This window comes from Phaseolus vulgaris, chromosome 2, assembly GCF_051622355.1.
Source record: "Phaseolus vulgaris cultivar YP4 chromosome 2, ASM5162235v1, whole genome shotgun sequence".
NCBI classification, from domain to species: Eukaryota; Viridiplantae; Streptophyta; class Magnoliopsida; order Fabales; family Fabaceae; genus Phaseolus; species Phaseolus vulgaris.
In genome coordinates, this window is record NC_143499.1 from 24,409,354 (window position 1) to 24,426,046 (window position 16,693).

General features: G+C 33.2%; 2 protein-coding genes across 2 annotated transcripts; both read right to left on the minus strand.

Annotated features, from left to right (window-relative positions):
• Positions 1-3,606: 3,606 nt before the first annotated feature.
• Positions 3,607-6,207, minus strand: LOC150029062 (uncharacterized). Its single transcript, XM_090297910.1, has one exon. The coding sequence runs from the start codon at positions 6,205-6,207 to the stop codon at positions 3,607-3,609; it is 2,601 nt and encodes an 866-aa protein (XP_090154036.1).
• Positions 6,208-10,997: 4,790 nt separating this feature from the next.
• LOC137811014 (endochitinase) lies at positions 10,998-12,134 on the minus strand. Its single transcript, XM_068612561.2, has 3 exons — positions 11,794-12,134; positions 11,536-11,683; positions 10,998-11,444 (listed from the first exon to the last, which is right to left on the minus strand). Exons 1-3 carry the CDS (start codon positions 12,080-12,082, stop codon positions 11,075-11,077), a joined length of 807 nt encoding a protein of 268 aa, XP_068468662.1. The 5' UTR covers positions 12,083-12,134; the 3' UTR covers positions 10,998-11,074.
• Between the last annotated feature and the right edge of the window lie 4,559 nt (positions 12,135-16,693).

Consider the following 16,693-nt stretch of genomic DNA (forward strand, 5'->3'; position numbering starts at 1 on the left):
AGTGTTTGTAGTGTTTTCTCAAGAATGCTTGTTTCGGCTTTGGCCTTGTCTTCTCCTTAGAATGATGGCCTTTAATCCTCCAATTTCCAGCACCTAGCAAAGGGCTAAACCTTAACCAAATCAAGTTCCCATTCACATAAGCACCAAAGAAGAATTAAATTCCAGCACCCAAATTAGAGGTCAAAGAACAAAAGCAAGAAACAAATTTAATTGAATAAAACAGTACCACCAAAAGGATTTAGATGATGACAACTAGAACGAGAGTCAAGTAATTAAAGCAAACAAATAAAGGTACTCAATTAAAGGTTGGCACACAAAAGAGTTCCTAAAGAAAAGCACTAGATTAGATGACCAAATAAAAAATAACAGCACCACTGGAAAATGTTGTGGGCCAGAAAACGTGTTTGTTCCCCGATTTATGCTGAGCTGTATTTTTAGAATTTGGCTCTGAAATTTGTTATGCAAGATATTCAGGATCTTATCTAAAATCTGGCTTTGGAATCACTCAAAACGGATGCACCATTTTTTTTTAATAAATTTTGAAAATTTGGTGTTCGGTTAGGCCAGCTGGGGCGCTTCAGATTTGCACTGATTTTAAAAGATTTATCATTTTTTTTCTGTTGCTTCTTTTGACCTAATTCTTTTTTTGTCCTTTCTATAACACTTTAAACTTGCATTTTCCAGAGAATCAAAATTTTCCTATGGGTGGAAATATTTTTCTGGCTTAAAACAGCCAAAACAGAGAAGGTGAAAACAGGGGAATCTAAAAACTGGAAACAAAAACAGCAAGATACCAAAGTTTAGACACAATGGAAATTTGTGAAATAGAATTGTGTAGGATCTAAACACAATATGAACTCAAACTAAAAATTAAAAAGGCACCAAAGGAGCAAAGAACAGCAGATTCAAGCAAATAAAGAGACCCAAAATCAAGAAACAATTAAGCCAAATAAAAGGACTACTATGAATTGTTGACAATTTGGATGAACATGACTTGACAAAACATGTATAGATTCAGAAAATTAAAGACTCAAAGCATAATATGAACCAAAATAATGAAAGCAATAAAGACTCAAAGCCTAAAAGAAAATAGCAACACAAAGGTGTATGGAATCCTATCACAAATTGCACAAGAACTTGTTCAAGATCAAATGAACAAGAGTGCTTCGGTTGGATCTTCCACAAAGCACACCAAGAACAAAATAAAATGTAAAAAACAGCAAGACAAGTAAGGAAAGTAAATGACAATATGAAATAAAGAAGAACTAAAATTGAAAAGACAAGGAGCTACTCATCTTGAAGAACCAAAGCTCATGATACCAAATGATGGCATTTCATGAAGTTCTTCTTGAATCAATGTAGAGTATGGGGCGGAAGCAATGAATGAGAGTGAGCAAGATCCTCCTAAGAGTGGTGTTGATCTTGTAGGTGCATGATAAGTATGGGTATTGAGTGGTTCGGCCAGCTCAAGGGAAAAGATGAAGGAATTGAAGTTTAGAGCCTAGGATTCTAGGGAGAAGCAAAGTTGAGCACAAATGGGCAGCATAACTTTACTCACAATAAACTTGCAAAATACATGAGATAGCCTCCCTATTTATAGGCTATTTGGGACGTAGGAACTAAGCTAATACATAATGAAATGTAAACCAAATGAAATGCATAGCCTAGGCCATGTGCCATGACCGGTCACACCTAGCAAGGTTCTAGAAAGTTTCACTCAAAAATACTTTCTACACTACTCTAATTACTAAGTACCCCTAATGGGCCTTTATGTACCAATTACAAGGCTTTTCCAAACCGTAGCTTGATCCATGTGTGGTGAGCTAGACGATCCTTCTAGATGCTCCTTATGTAGCCACTCCTCATCATGGCCTAGACGCTCCATATCTTAGGCTAGACGCTCCTCTTTGAGTCTAGACGCTCCTCTTCATAAGCTAGACGGTCTTAGCCTTGGAAGCTTGGCTTTCATAGTGTGGTGAGCTTGGGCCCTCCTCCATCATACACCCTGACGATGCAATCGAGACGCAATTGGGCTTGGCCCATACAAAACAGAAAAAAGGCCCAGAAAGATAAAACCCCCCCTCAAGCTGGTGGGTGAATGTTCTGTACACCAAGCTTGCTAAGAAGCCTATGAAAAACTTCATTGTGTAGTGGTTTTGTGAGAAGATCTGCAGGCTGGTTTTCGGTGCTTATAGGGAGTAAGTGAAATAAGCCTTGTTGCAGTTTCTCCCTTACCACATGACAATCGATATCAAGATGTTTAGTCCTTTCATGAAAACTGCTGTTATGTGCAATGTGCCTCACAAATTGGCTATCACAGTAGAGGCTTGCTGTTTTGTTGTTATTGATGTTCAGGTCTTCAAGCAAATATTTGAGCCATTGAATTTCACAGCATGTGGATGCAAGTGCTCGATATTCTGCTTCAGAGGAAGACCTTGATATAATGTTCTGCTTCTTTGTTTTCCATGATACAAGAGATTCTCCAAAAAAAATGCAGTATCCAGTAGTTGACCGTCGAGTAGAAATACAAGAGGCCCAGTCAGAATCACTAAAGGCTTGAATTTGAATGTTTGTGTCTCTAGGATAGAATATACCTTGTGCTGGTGATGATTTCACATATCTTAGAATTCTCTGAGCAGCTTGATGATGTAGCTTTGTTGGTGCTTGAACAAATTGACTGAGGAACTGAACAGAGAAACTAATGTCTGGTCTAGTGTGCACCAAATAAAGTAACCTTCCGATAATTCTTCGATATGCGGTAATGTCATGCACAAGGTGGTTCTGTTCGAAAAGCTTCTCATTCTTTTTAACCATAGGAGTTGTTGCTGGCTTAGCATTTAGCATACCTGCATCTGCCAAAATCTCAAGAGCATACTTCCTTTGACATATATGGATACCTTTCTTAGTTCTAGCTATTTCTAATCCTAAGAAGAATTTAAGATTACCGAGGTCTTTGATTTCAAAGGCAGCATTTAAAGAACTTTTCACTTTATTGATCTCATTCATATTATTTCCAGCAATAAGAATATCATCAACATATATGAGGAGAGCCATAAAGGAGGTTTCAGTTTTTTTTATTAGCATAGAACTATCAGCTTTTGAATGTACAAAATTAATGGTAAGAAGAAAGGAAGTGAGTTTATCGTACCATTGTTTGCTAGCTTGTTTCAAGCCATATAAAGCCTTGGTTAGCCGACAAACCTGATGAGATTTTTTAGTGATGACTCCAGGAGGTAATTCCATGTATACTTCTTCTTGTAGATCACCGTGTAAGAAAGCATTGTTTATGTCCAACTGTTCTAGGTGCCAATCCATGATAGATGCAATAGCCATAATACTTCGTATGGTAGTAAGTCTAGCTACGGGTGAATATGTTTCCATATAATCAATACCTTCACGCTGCGTATATCCTTTCGCTACAAGCCTAGCCTTGTATCTCTCGATGTCTCCATTAACTCTTCGTTTGATTTTGTATACCCATTTGCAGCCAATGGGCATTTTGTTGGGAGGAAGATCCATGATTTCCCAGGTCTTATTGACTTCTAGCGCCTTAATTTCCATCTCCGTAGCTTTTACCCATTAAGGGAACTCTTTAGCTTCTTCATATCATCGTGGCTCAGTTTGTGTTGAAATAGACAAAGTATACTTTAGTTGTCTTTCTGACAGTTTTCTATAAGAAATAACAGAACTGAGTGGATAGAGTACCTTATCATTGTTTCTGAGAGTCTTGTTACATGGTGTTGTCATGATTTGATGATGATAATCTTCCAGATACGCAGGTGTTTTTCTTTCTCTTGTAGATCGTCTCAGAATTCCATGTTCAGCTTGTTCTTGACTTTGTCTCAGTTCTTCTTGTTCTGTTAAGTTTTTGTCAATTCCAATCTGCTCAGGATCATCACAGTGATACCTCATTGGATCATTGGTCTCTTCTGCAATCACCTGCTCATTCCGTTCTTTTAAATCATAAAAATAAGTCTCATAAAAAATCACATTTCTGGATACAAAGGTTTCTCTAGAATGCACATCCATAACAATGTAACCTTTTGTTCCTTGTTTGTAACTGAGAAAGATGCACTTTCGTGCTCTAGGATCAAGTTTGCTTCTGTTTTGTTCAAGAGTTGAAGCAAAGCACAAACAACCAAACACTTTGATATCATAAAGATTGGGCACACAATTATACAAAAGCTTATAAGGACAATTATTTTGAATAACAGGTGAGGGTAAACAGTTTATTAAATGGACAGCATGCACAACAACAAAAGACCAAAAAGCTCTAGGCAAATTAGATTGAAACATTATGCAGCGAGTAACATTAAGAACATGTTGGTGTTTTCTTTCAATAGTAGAATTTTGTTGTGGTGTTTCATTACATGAAGTTTGATGCATTATGCCATGCTTATCATAGAAATCCTTCCAACAAAATTCTTTTCCATTATCAGTCCTAACAGTTTTAATATCTTTATTAAATTGACTCTTAGCATAAGTGACAAAACGTTGCATATGCTCTCTAGTTTCACTTTTACTTTTCATTAAGTGTATCCAAGTATATCTGCTAAAATCGTCTACTATAGTTAAAAAATATTTGTGTCCGTGTATGGAGGAAACACCTAGAGGACCCCATATGTCCATGTGCACAAGATCAAAAATGCATTGACTATTAGTTTTGCTAAGGGGAAAAGGGATCTTACGCTGTTTTGCAAGATGACAAGGAGCACAAACAGTTATGTCATTAGCATGTATACTAGCATGATTCTTGGCTAAATTTTCTAAAACTTTATTTGATGGATGACCCATTCTGCAATGCCAAACGTTCAAGTTTTCAACAGCTTTAAAAGTGTTATCATTCTGAAAGAAAAAAACAAGATTGTCTTCCTTATCTGCACACAGTTGATAAAGACCATTCTTGATCTCAGCTCGACCAATCATCTTCAAAGTAGTCTTCTCCTGTATCTGACAAGCATTTTGTGAGAAAAGAAGTTGGCATCCTAAAGAGTTTGTCAGTCGCTGAACAGAGATAATATTCAACATAAAATTTGGTATATATAGAACATTATACAAAATAATGTTTTTAGCCAATATAACAGTTCTAGCACATGTAGCAATAACAGTTTGATTATTTGGAAGCTTAACTTTTACAGGTTTAATTTTATAATAGCTAGTGAAATAAGAGAGGGAGCAGGCTACATGATCTGTAGCCCCAGTGTCAATGATCCAAGAGTGCATACCTCTCTTACCTATGTTGTCTTTTATGGCAAAAGAATCTCCTATGGTGTTGTTTATCACCTTGTCTTTGTTCTTTGAATCTTGAATCATGTTTATCAGTTGTTGAAGTTGCTCCGGTCCAAAGGCTTTAAAGATTTGCTCATTGAGAGTTTCATTGTGTGCTTGTTTTTCAGTCTCAGACACCAAATCACCCTCCTTCTCAAGAGCGTTTGCAGTGTAATTCATCTTCTGCTTCATCCAAGGTGGGAACCCGTGTTTTGAATAACACTCGTCAGCAGTGTGATTCATCTTGTGGCAGTAAGAACACTGCTTTCCATAATTTTTTCCTCTTCCTCTTCCATAACTACGCCCACCTTGACTGGTGTTGTTGCTCTTGTTGATTTTCTGATTGGCACTGTCGAACATTATCTTTGTATCTACCCCCATGCCTTCATTCAAGTGACGTTCCTGTTGAAGAACCAAAGAGAAGACACGGTTGATTCCTGGTAGAGGTTCTGTCAAAAGAATTTGCGTTTTAACAGCATTATACATTTCTCCCAATCCTTTCAAGAAACACATTACCCGTTCGGAGTCCCTATAGCTGGACATGGTCTTCATCATGTTACAACTGCACTTGACCTTACAGACATAGGTAGGTAAGGGGTGCAAGGCATCAAGTTCTTCCCACAGCGTCTTAGAGTCAGTGTAATATTCTGTAATGTTTCTCTCTCCTTGTTTGATGGAATTTATTTCTTGTAGAAGATTTGAAACACGAAAATGGTTGGTTTTTGAAAACCTTTCTCTGAGATCTTCCCATAGTTCTTTCGCATTGTCTATATACACCGTGCTTTGTGCGATTTGGGTCGTGATGCTCCGTGTTATCCAAGAGATGACCATGACGTTGCATCTCTCCCGTGCTTCATATTGATTGTCGCTATGGGATGGCTCTGGTAGGTCTCCATTGACGAACTTGAATTTATTCTTGGAGAGCAAAGCCCTCTTCATCGCTCTGCTCCAGGAATGGTAATTCGAACCATCCTAGGGTTTTCTCCCGGGTGTAGATAATACGCACTAGCGGGATTTTGTTGTTCATTTTTCGAAGGATTTTCCTGGGTTTCAGCCATGGAGACAAATGCGAGAAAAAGAAAACAAGAAAGAAAAGGATAAGCAGGGAAAGGAAAACAGAACCGTTGGCAGCGGAGAGCAGACCCGCTCTGATACCATCTTGGATTTTTGAAGATTCTTCATGTGCTTCTTGTACATGGCAATTGGCGGTGCAGTGAAAAAAAGGATAGGAACAGGGAACGGTGTGCGGTGGTAAAGGGACAGAGAGAGAATAACCATAGTAATTAATCACAGAAGAAAAAAACTTTATTAAACTTCAATTGATTCATTACAAGAGAAATGCGCATATGCTAAATACCCTGACGATGCAATCGGGACGCAATTGGGCTTGGCCCATTCAAAACAGAAAAAAAGGCCTAGAAAGATAAAAAGTTCTTGAAAAAAATGATTTTCAAATTGTATTATCAAAAAGTTTTTTTAAGAAAAAATTACATTGAATAATCTAAAGTTAAAATAGTTTTTAAACTCCATGATGATTTGAAAGACACTTTCACTTCTATATTAGACAATCTATAAAGATAAAATAAGAATTTTCATATTTATTTACGTGCAGAAAAAAAAGAGGAGTAGGGTGGAGAAAGAAATGTCCATTGATGTATTTTAGTGATGCCATATTTATAATTGAAAGTGTAATTTATATTTTATACTAGTACGTTGAGCCGTACGTACGAGAGTTTTTCCAATATTTAATATTTTATATGTAAATATTAATATTAAAATTAATAATTTTATTTTGTATATATATAAATTATAAAGTTGATGAAATGAAATTAAATATAGTGTAATAGCATAAGTTCACATATTTTTTTTTTATATTAATGAATTTAATATAACATAAATAACTAAAAATTAATGAATAAATTTTTGTCATAATAAATACATTACAATATAATAACAATACAATAATTTGAACAAATATATTATATAAACAATTATCTAATACTATGTTTCCATAACGTATTTACAGTTAAAATGAAGTCCTCTTCATGGTGTAATTTAATCTGCAACAAAACTCTCAGGAAAATTATTGCAATTAAAAAAAGAATTCATTATATTATACCAAGTACAATTATTGTAAAAAACTATCAGTAAATGTGTGTTTAAATGTGTGTTTCTTCCAGAAACATATTGTAGGAAAAATCATATTAAATTATGAAGTCACCTTTTATCATATAAATTAAATTAAAGTGTAATATAATACAAATAAAATATGATGAAATATAAATACAATGAAATAACTATTTATATAAATAACTAAAGATCTTAAAAACCATACAACAATAATAAACATATATGCATCATCACAATAATAAACATATATGCATCATCAGGTTTCTAGTTAAAAACAACAACCATTAATACTTCATTGACTAATTAATAATAAATAATATACAAAGAATAAAATGAATATAAGCATTCTATAATATTAACACAAAATATATAAAATAAAAAATATGATCAAAGATTTTTATGACTTTAATATACTAGCAATTGTTATAGCGTTAAACATATGTAATAATGCCAACCTATTATAAATATACTAGATAATGAAACAAAATTGTAATAATTTATGTATTCACATTGCAAGAAATGCATGAACAAATAGAATATGAATACTATTACGAAGTGGACTTTAAGCCTAACTCAACCCCATAAAACCGGCTCAATGGAGTGAGGGTTGCACCCACTTATATACAATGAAAGGCTCTAATCTCTAGTCGATGTGGGATCTCCAACACTCATTGTCTATAAGTGGGTGCAGATATGAATTGGCTTAAATTGTGAACAGCGAAGGCGATGTCTGGTCGCGTGTTGGTTAAGTAAATGAGACGTCCAAGGAGTCTTCTGTATTGGGAAGTGGCATCAGCATCGAGAGGTGAGCCTTGGTCGGGAGAGAGACGGGAGGTGTGAGTCATAGGAGTGGCCACAGGTGCAGAGTCAAGCATGCCAGTTTCTTGTATAGTGAATATAATATAAACATAAAGAGCACCTAACTGTTCAGGTTTCTAAAAAGGTCCAAGTAGAAAAATAAATATGTTTGAGCTTTCTTAATCACTGGAAACAATTATCCTAAGAGAATAATAAAAGAAATTACCCAAGATAGCTTAAACTGTGAATAAATTCGTATCACATTCAAAGATAATCTTGTCTCCCTCACGAAAAGAATGAAGACGACAAAAATTCATCCACCCTTTGCCAAGTTTAATCCGTCTAGAAGGAATCTTCCCTTTCAACACCTTGCATTCCACATCCATTAGTAGACCATGCAGAGTAACCTTATTGAATCTCCCTTGTCGAATATATTGTGAAAATGGAGTAGGAAGATCCTACAACAATATCCAAATAAGTAAATAGAAATGAAGTAGAATATAATACATTTAAATAAATGAATGGTATACTAACCAGATAATTGTGTTTGATACTTAATCGAAACAACTTTATGAAAAAATGGTCAAAGGGACCAATGCTTAAGGGTTCATTCCCTTCAATTTTGTCTAAATAACGATTTACTCCACTCTCAGGGACATCATCCATATAAACAGTTATATGGAAAACGTTGTGACCCACATAATGGAATAAAATGTAGTTATCATATGTGAAACCATAAAAATCAAACAAATTAAACCATCCACTCAATATTTCCGACGACAATAAATTTTCGTTATATTCCACTATATGGACGTTTCCTTCTGAATCAGTCAGGGTCCACTCCTGTCCAAGTTCTTTTTGAAACTCGATGGTGAAAGCCCGATCTACATAACCAAGCTATTGATTTTCAAATAAAGAAAAAAAAGTCAGGAAATGAAGAAAATGTTTAAAAAAGAATTTTTTGAAAAAAAGATAAATATACATACTTCACCACGACTGTTCATGCACCAAAAGACTCCTCTTGTTTGAAGTCTAATGATTTCTTCAGCATTGGGCGCCATTAAATGACATTAAATGAGTAATGGAGAAAACACCAAAAAGTAATTAGAAGAGAAAGTGAATAATAGAGAAAACACAAAAAAAAAAGTAGTAGAGCACCAGAAAGAAAGTAGTAGAGGAGAAGATTTTATAAAAGATTTAAGTTGAAAATAGTATGGTTGTGAATAATAAAAAACGTGTGTATTAATTAAGATAGGTTATTGGGAAGTTATTATTATTTTTTAATTTTTTTAACTTAATATCTAAACCTCCAACTCGTAAAACAATACAGATGAGTCGGATTTTAAATAAGTCAGAACAAGCTTTACAAACATGAATTAATTTCAAAAATAAGATTTTAAAAATAAATAAATTTATTATTAGTTAACGTATATACATGTACTGTATTGAATTATTTTTCAAAGTTTTATTTTAGTATGTTTTAATGGATACAACATTAATTGTAATTTGTAACAAAAAGAAGAAAAAAATTTAATGAATTATTGTTAATAATGTAAATGATTTAACTAAAACATGCTAGAAATAACTATTTATAAAAATTTGATAAATTTTGAGAATTAATTAAAATTTTATATATCTATTTAAAAAAGTTAAGCTTAGCTAGAATAAAGTTAAAGTTTAATGTGTCTATTTATAAACAAGATAGAATTTAAAATCATAATCAAATACTATTATTTGAACTAAAGGTCTAAACTTTCTATTTGTAGAACATTGTAAATAAGATATATTCTAAAATGGTTACTAAGTTTTAGATATAATCAAGATGAATTGATATAGGCAATTAACTCACTTCTTCGTCACTAATTAATGAAAAACCTTATTTATGACTTGAACACGAAATAACATAATAATCCTAAATTCACAAAAAGAATTACAGATTGAAGTGCATCAAATACAACACTTAATTATTTCATAAATTTCCCCTTCCCTTTTCTTCTTATATTGCAATCTTTTACATGCTCGGTATAAAAAAACCATTCTCAAAGCACAACATTTTTACATTTTTTATAAAATGTAATTTTGAATTTAGTAAAAACCTTTTAGATGATACCCTATAAAATAATTATAAAAAATATTTTGAAACGAAAATTCTGGAATTCATCTTTAATATTTATTTCGAATTCATTTTGAAAAGGTTTCAAAATTTTGTGTTTCCAAGAAAACTATTCCTGATCACATTTAAATTGTTCCAGAAATATTATGTAATGATTAAAATAATTATTATCAGATATTCTAAGATGATTAATCTAAAATAGTTAAAATATAATTTTAAATTATGCATTCTAAATACTACCCAAAATCTTAATTTTAAAATATATCCATTTAGAATATTTTCAGAATGTGTAATTTGAAGAAGAAAAAAAGTAATATACTCTGAATTACATTTTCTGAATTATTTTTACTGCAGGAAAGTGGATAAAGAAAATATAAATACACAGGAATTAATCAATTAGGCAATGGTTAAGTCCATTACTGAGTGAGCTTAGTATATGTTATATTTAGAAACAGCAAGAGATATATTTGAATACTTATTTGAGTAAAAAAAATTATAATAGCAGACAATATTTTCTTCATTCAACAGTGTTGCATTGAGGTTATATCTCAGTCATTTAATTTATTCTCATCCCTTAAGTATAGTCTGTAAATTGTGCCTGATTAATTGATATCTTTTAATTATCTGTATTAACATGCAGAAAAAGATGTGATTTTTCCAAAATGTGTTGAAAGAAAACTTGGGGAAATTATTGAAAATGAGTTAGAGACAGCAGTTTCATTGTTATTCTTTTATTAACTCTCAACTTACATAGCAGGGAAGTTATTAACCAAAAGGTCTTTGGTCTCTGCAATTCAAGTTAGGACCATATGTGACCTTAAAAGTGTCACAGTATCTCTTGTAAAACCCTATCCTATCACCTGAAGCTGGAGTAGGACCTTTCCCACATTCAAGCCCACCATTGATGATGTTGGTGATGACACCAAAACCTGGGGCTCTGTTAGCTGCCACGTCAGCAGAAGATGGGGTCCACCTGTTAGTGATCACATCATGGCATGAGGGCTTATTACCCTGTGGGGTCATCCAGAACCATAGGGCTGTCTTGAATGATACCACTGCATCTCTTGCCACCAAGTCTGGATTGTTTATCAAGTCCACTCCTAGGGCTCTTCCAGCTTGATTATAGTTGTAGTTGCTGTTTCTCAAACAACATCAAAAATTACATTCTATTGCATCAAAAATCTCTTTTCATCAACCACAACTTTCGATTTATTCAATGTACTTACTGTGTCAGTTGAATTGGCCCTCGACCATAGTATGATTTTCCTGCGGGACATGGTGCATTCCCATCACAGTACCTGTTGGATTTATCTCTTTCTGTCACAAAGCAATAACCCCATGCATATGGTCCATCTGGCGAAGTTGGTGATCCTCCTGTATCACACATCACATCAAACATGTTTTATTTTTTCAACAACATCTAAACAACAATAGCAATATATTGGATTATGTAACAACAATAACTAAGTTGTGTTTAGTAAAACCTGTGGTTTCATGAGATGTTTGAGCCAGAAAAGCTGCAACCTCCCTCTTACGAGTGTTGGAATCACCCGTGGTACCAAACGCACCATAGGATCTGGCAGCAGTGATAAAAGCATTGTAGCTGTAGAAACCCTTGCCCTCACAAGCTTGATCATTTCGGTGTTTTAGTAATTGCTCAAACAGAGAAGCACTGATTACACTTCCAACATCATCACCAACAGCACTTCGAAAATACGATGAGGTTACTAGGATATAGGCTAATAACGCTAAGGCAAAAGTGTGTAATTTCATATTTGCCTTTGTTTTGTGTTATGAACTAAAGGGTGTGTGTGTTAGCAGGTGAGGCTAAAGGGTATATATATAGTATCAAATTTCAGCGTCTTTCCCTCGATGTTTGTTCTTAAAATACGGTATGTGATGGCATCTTTAGAAAACAAGCGGTGGATTTTGTTATAGTTCACACTATTTAGCGGTGGATTTTGTTTAGTTCACACTATTTTTCATCTCATTTATGAAAAAAGGATTTAAAAAATACTCAATCCACTTGCATTTTCAAGAAAAGAAAGAGTGAAAGACAGAGAGTTACGGAGTAAAAGTCAGCTGATTGTGTTTTCGTTAGTTTTTGAGAGATTTAGTCGTGCTTGTGGAACTTTAGGTGGAAGAGACTTCTTCGGTGCTCTTCTTTTTTCTCTCCTTTAAACCATTGTTTCATCCTCTAAATATGAAAATAAGATATGCTAAAGAATGGAAGGGAGAGGGACAAAGAGGTATGGAGTGAATGTGAGTTGAGGATAAGTTAATAGATTCAAATAAAGAACACATTGTGTGAGTGTTGCTACTTCACAATGTTTTCACTAACCACGGTACCTTTCACTAACACAAGTCAATTCCACTACTAATATGCTCTGGAGCATGATGATCAAAACTTCTTCCTTGAATTGCATGTCACATTCTAAATTTAATTATTTCACACAAATAATTTTTAATTTTTTTTTCCGCTTCAATTTATGTGTGGGCCAGACCCACGTATAGTTGGCCAGGCCGACGCAAACTTTGATTTCACTTTTTTTATTTTTATTTTGTTGACCAGTCAAAGATATTACATCTGTGTTTTTGTCGGTCAAATTGATGCATGCATGTGTTTTTGATACATTTGTGTCGGTGTGGCTGAAGTCACTGGCAACAATATTACGTTCCTTTTTACGTCGGTCTAACGATCTTCGCATTCATCTCACATTGGCTTGGCCATGCAAATTGTGCCGCTCGTGATAGTAGACGTAAAATGTACTTTGCTTCTGCGCTATTTTAGTATGCTACTTGACCGACGCAAATTTAACATGTTTTGGTCAATTTTGGTTCATTTGCGTCTTTTTTTTTCGACAAAAATACACTATTTTCTTTGTAATGGTTTATGAAAATTTAAGGATTATTTCATATTATGAAAATTTTCTCTTATACTCATATGCTAAATGGAAAGAGAAAATACTAAAAAAATGTGTCAATGCCTTACATTTTTATGCTAAATGGAAAGAGAAAATACTAAAAAATTGTCAATGCCTTACATTTTCAAGGAGAAAAAGAAGGAGAAATAAAGAGTTTTTTTTTTATCAGCAATGAATGAATAAAATTAAAATGGGACACTTCAGGGGTGTTCCAACCCGTATACATAATACAGATGCTTCTGGTTAAGATAAATCTCAAGTACCGGCTAATACATTTAGAGCACCCAAAAACTACTGCATAAAGCATGGGCATAACCTAACAAACTACTAGGATCAAAATTGCCCTTTCCAACACGCTTCAACCACAACCAACAAGTTTATGGCTGCATCTCCATTGAATGGAAGGAAAGCGTTTAACCATAAGCAGTTTTCAGAAGAAATCAGATTCAAAACACAAAAGATTATGATAGCAGCTCACCAGCCCAACATTTGAGAGCCAAAACCATATTCCACTAGCACCTCTCCTATTCTACACTTTAGACCAGTCTTAACTCCAGAGCTACCATCAAGTGGATTCATTTAAAGGCATGACAAACGCATCAATTGCGTTTCGACATAGCATTCCATCCTCACATCCCCGAAACCCCTAAAACTACACCTGCGTAATGATCATAAAACCTGCACCTGCATAAGGTTCATGAGTCCAGCTCCAACAAACATCCTAGCTCCACCATGAGACTGCTAATAGAGTTGGTACCTACAGCTTCAGATTTGAGATATTCCTCATGACCAGCACTCATCACCAACAACAGTTACAACAGCTTTTAATCATGTTCACCAACATGACAGAGCACCTTACCAAACCTCCTTCATCTCAGTGTCATCCCTTTAGCCTGTCACGCACCCTCATCTTGATCGTGAGCACAACATCTTACTTGCAGTTCTTTAAGACTAAGATTGTCCAGTAATAATATTATGGATGAAGTGTATTGTTAGCATTCTGTGCGTACAAACACTAACTGCCAGTCACCCAACCCATCTTCCAGACCATACACTAGTTACACACATCCTAGCACATAACAGAAGTTGCCTCATACAAACCTTACTGGACTTGAATCTGCACTCATCAGTGAATACCTACAGCATATCATAGCCCCTTCTTGCAACGTTTCCCCTTCAATACCATATACCTTCCTCCAGATTCAGGACCACATCAGATCAGATATGCGCCCATTAAAATATCTGTAGTTGGGCCAAGATCATAACTCTCAATTAGGGGGCATCTTAGCCTTTTCAACCCCTCACCAGCCTGGCTAAGCTCCCTCGACATCCCACTAACGCCTCCACCCTTGTGAGAAATAAAGAGTTATGAAAAAAAATATTTGATTACGTTCTTTGTCGCATTCATGTTCCGTTTCTTATATTTTATTCTTATAAAGTAAAATATTTTGATTTTAGTTAATATGTATTATATATAATTTTCTTGTTTAGGGTTTATAATTTTCATGTTAGAATTTTCTTGTTTAATAAAATGGCAAATACCATCTAAATATGTCAAATTCTTCCTGCACCATAGCATTTTTTTGCACTTTCATATTTTAAAAAATACTTAAATTGTTCATTCCGAATTTTATTTTTTCTATTTTGAATTTTACAATTTAAAATATAAAATTTATATTTTCAATTAGAAAATTCAGAATATAAAATTTGCATTATAGAATTTGTAACATTTATTCTTAATTTAATAATTTGGAATATAATTTTTATATTTCGAATTCTAGTATCTGTAATACATTTTTTTCTGCTTCGAAAGTGAAGGTAGGAAATTGTTGCGACGGTGATGTTGGACATGGGTCATAAAAGATTGGGCAACTCTTCATGATAAAAAAAAAGAGAGAAGAAAATAGGTGTTTTCTTCCTAAACCTCCATAGATCAAGAAAAAAATTATTTAATTAACCATTAAATTTGGATTATCAAAACTAAAATGTATTTTCAAAATACTTTCTAAATTCTATAATTCATAATGTATTTTTTTAAAACATATTTTAGAGTCTAGAAAGTATTTTCACAATAAAAAAACATGAATAAAAAATAAAATAATTTTGATATTTTAAGAAGTATGTGAGGCTGGAAGAATATGGAGGTGCAGGAAGAAAACACACAGAAAATAAAGATGTCCAAAAGGAATTACCCAAAATAAATTACAAATGAATTTTGCTTCCAGCACTTCCATAATTAGTAAACTACACCTTCAAATTAAGACAAAAAAAATATTAGAATATCCTTCCTCGTGCATCATGTTGCTTTTAGCTTCCTCCCACCTACAACTTCATTCTACATATGGCGTGAACTATTGGATTGTTTTATAAGCTATCATTTACATTTTGCAAAGCTTGTTCAGGAAATTCTTTTATAGAAAGGTCATTTCGAAACTCATTTCATGTGTTATGTGTTCTGAAAAATTATGTTAGAAAACTCATTTCAGAAGCTATCATTTACATTTTGAAAGGCTTTTTGTGAAAATTATGTTATGAAAAACTTGTTATAGAATGCATTTCTTTGGAAAACTTGTCCAAAAAAACTTACTATGAAAAGTCTTTTTTCCAAATATATCATATGTATTTAATGTGTTATGAAATACTTGTTTTTAAAAAATTATTTTAAAAATTCTGTTACAAAAATCTTATTTTGTTATAGAATATTTTGGTAACATATAATCTAAAAGTCACTTTTAAAAATCTTAAAGTGCTGAGGCAAGAGTTGTTAAATCGGTGTAATTTGACTTGTGCAACACTTGTTTGCCTATAAAACACAAAAGGAAAAAATGACAAGTTTTGATTATGTAACATGTAAAAATTAAGCGTTGTCAAAATAGTTTTAGGATAATTGCTTTTTGCATTCAATATTTTTGAACCTACACCCAATATGATTATGTGAAATGATAAAAATATATTTTTTAGTTTTCAAATAAGAGAAAGTGCATAATAAAATACATTATGTATTGTGTATTCCATAATACATTTCCATATTTGAATTTGTGAAACACTTTTTTAATTCCAGAATCCCTTTTCCAAAATACATTCTCAAATTTTGTTTTTCAAATGTATTTTTTTAATTATGAAATTACTTTTTCTGAAATGAAATTTTAATTTTCCAATTTTATTACAAAATTTCATTTTCCGAAACATAAAAATATATTAGTAAGGAAATAATAATTATCAAATTATACGCAATTATTGTATGTAATTATTGTACGATATTGTACGCAATTAATTTAATAATTATAGAATCCTATGATTAGTAGATCCCTACCTAATTAGCTTGTAATTTTGAGAGAGAAAGTCTTCATACACTTGTATATATTTCTTAAACACGGAATGATGTAAATACAAATAAGAGAATAAAAACATCTTTATTTTTCTTACCATCTTATATAATTTTCTTATGTGGTATCAGAGC

Bases quoted from the DNA above. Each gene is read 5' to 3' on its own strand.
- LOC150029062 (XM_090297910.1), bottom strand. From the start codon at position 6,207: ATGAAGAGGGCTTTGCTCTCCAAGAATAAATTCAAGTTCGTCAATGGA.
- LOC137811014 (XM_068612561.2), bottom strand. From the start codon at position 12,082: ATGAAATTACACACTTTTGCCTTAGCGTTATTAGCCTATATCCTAGTA. The intron at 11,684-11,793 runs GTTTTACTAAAC...TGTGTGATACAG, and splicing joins AACATCTCATGAAACCACAG to GAGGATCACCAACTTCGCCA. The intron at 11,445-11,535 runs GTAAGTACATTG...TTTGAGAAACAG, and splicing joins GGGCCAATTCAACTGACACA to CAACTACAACTATAATCAAG.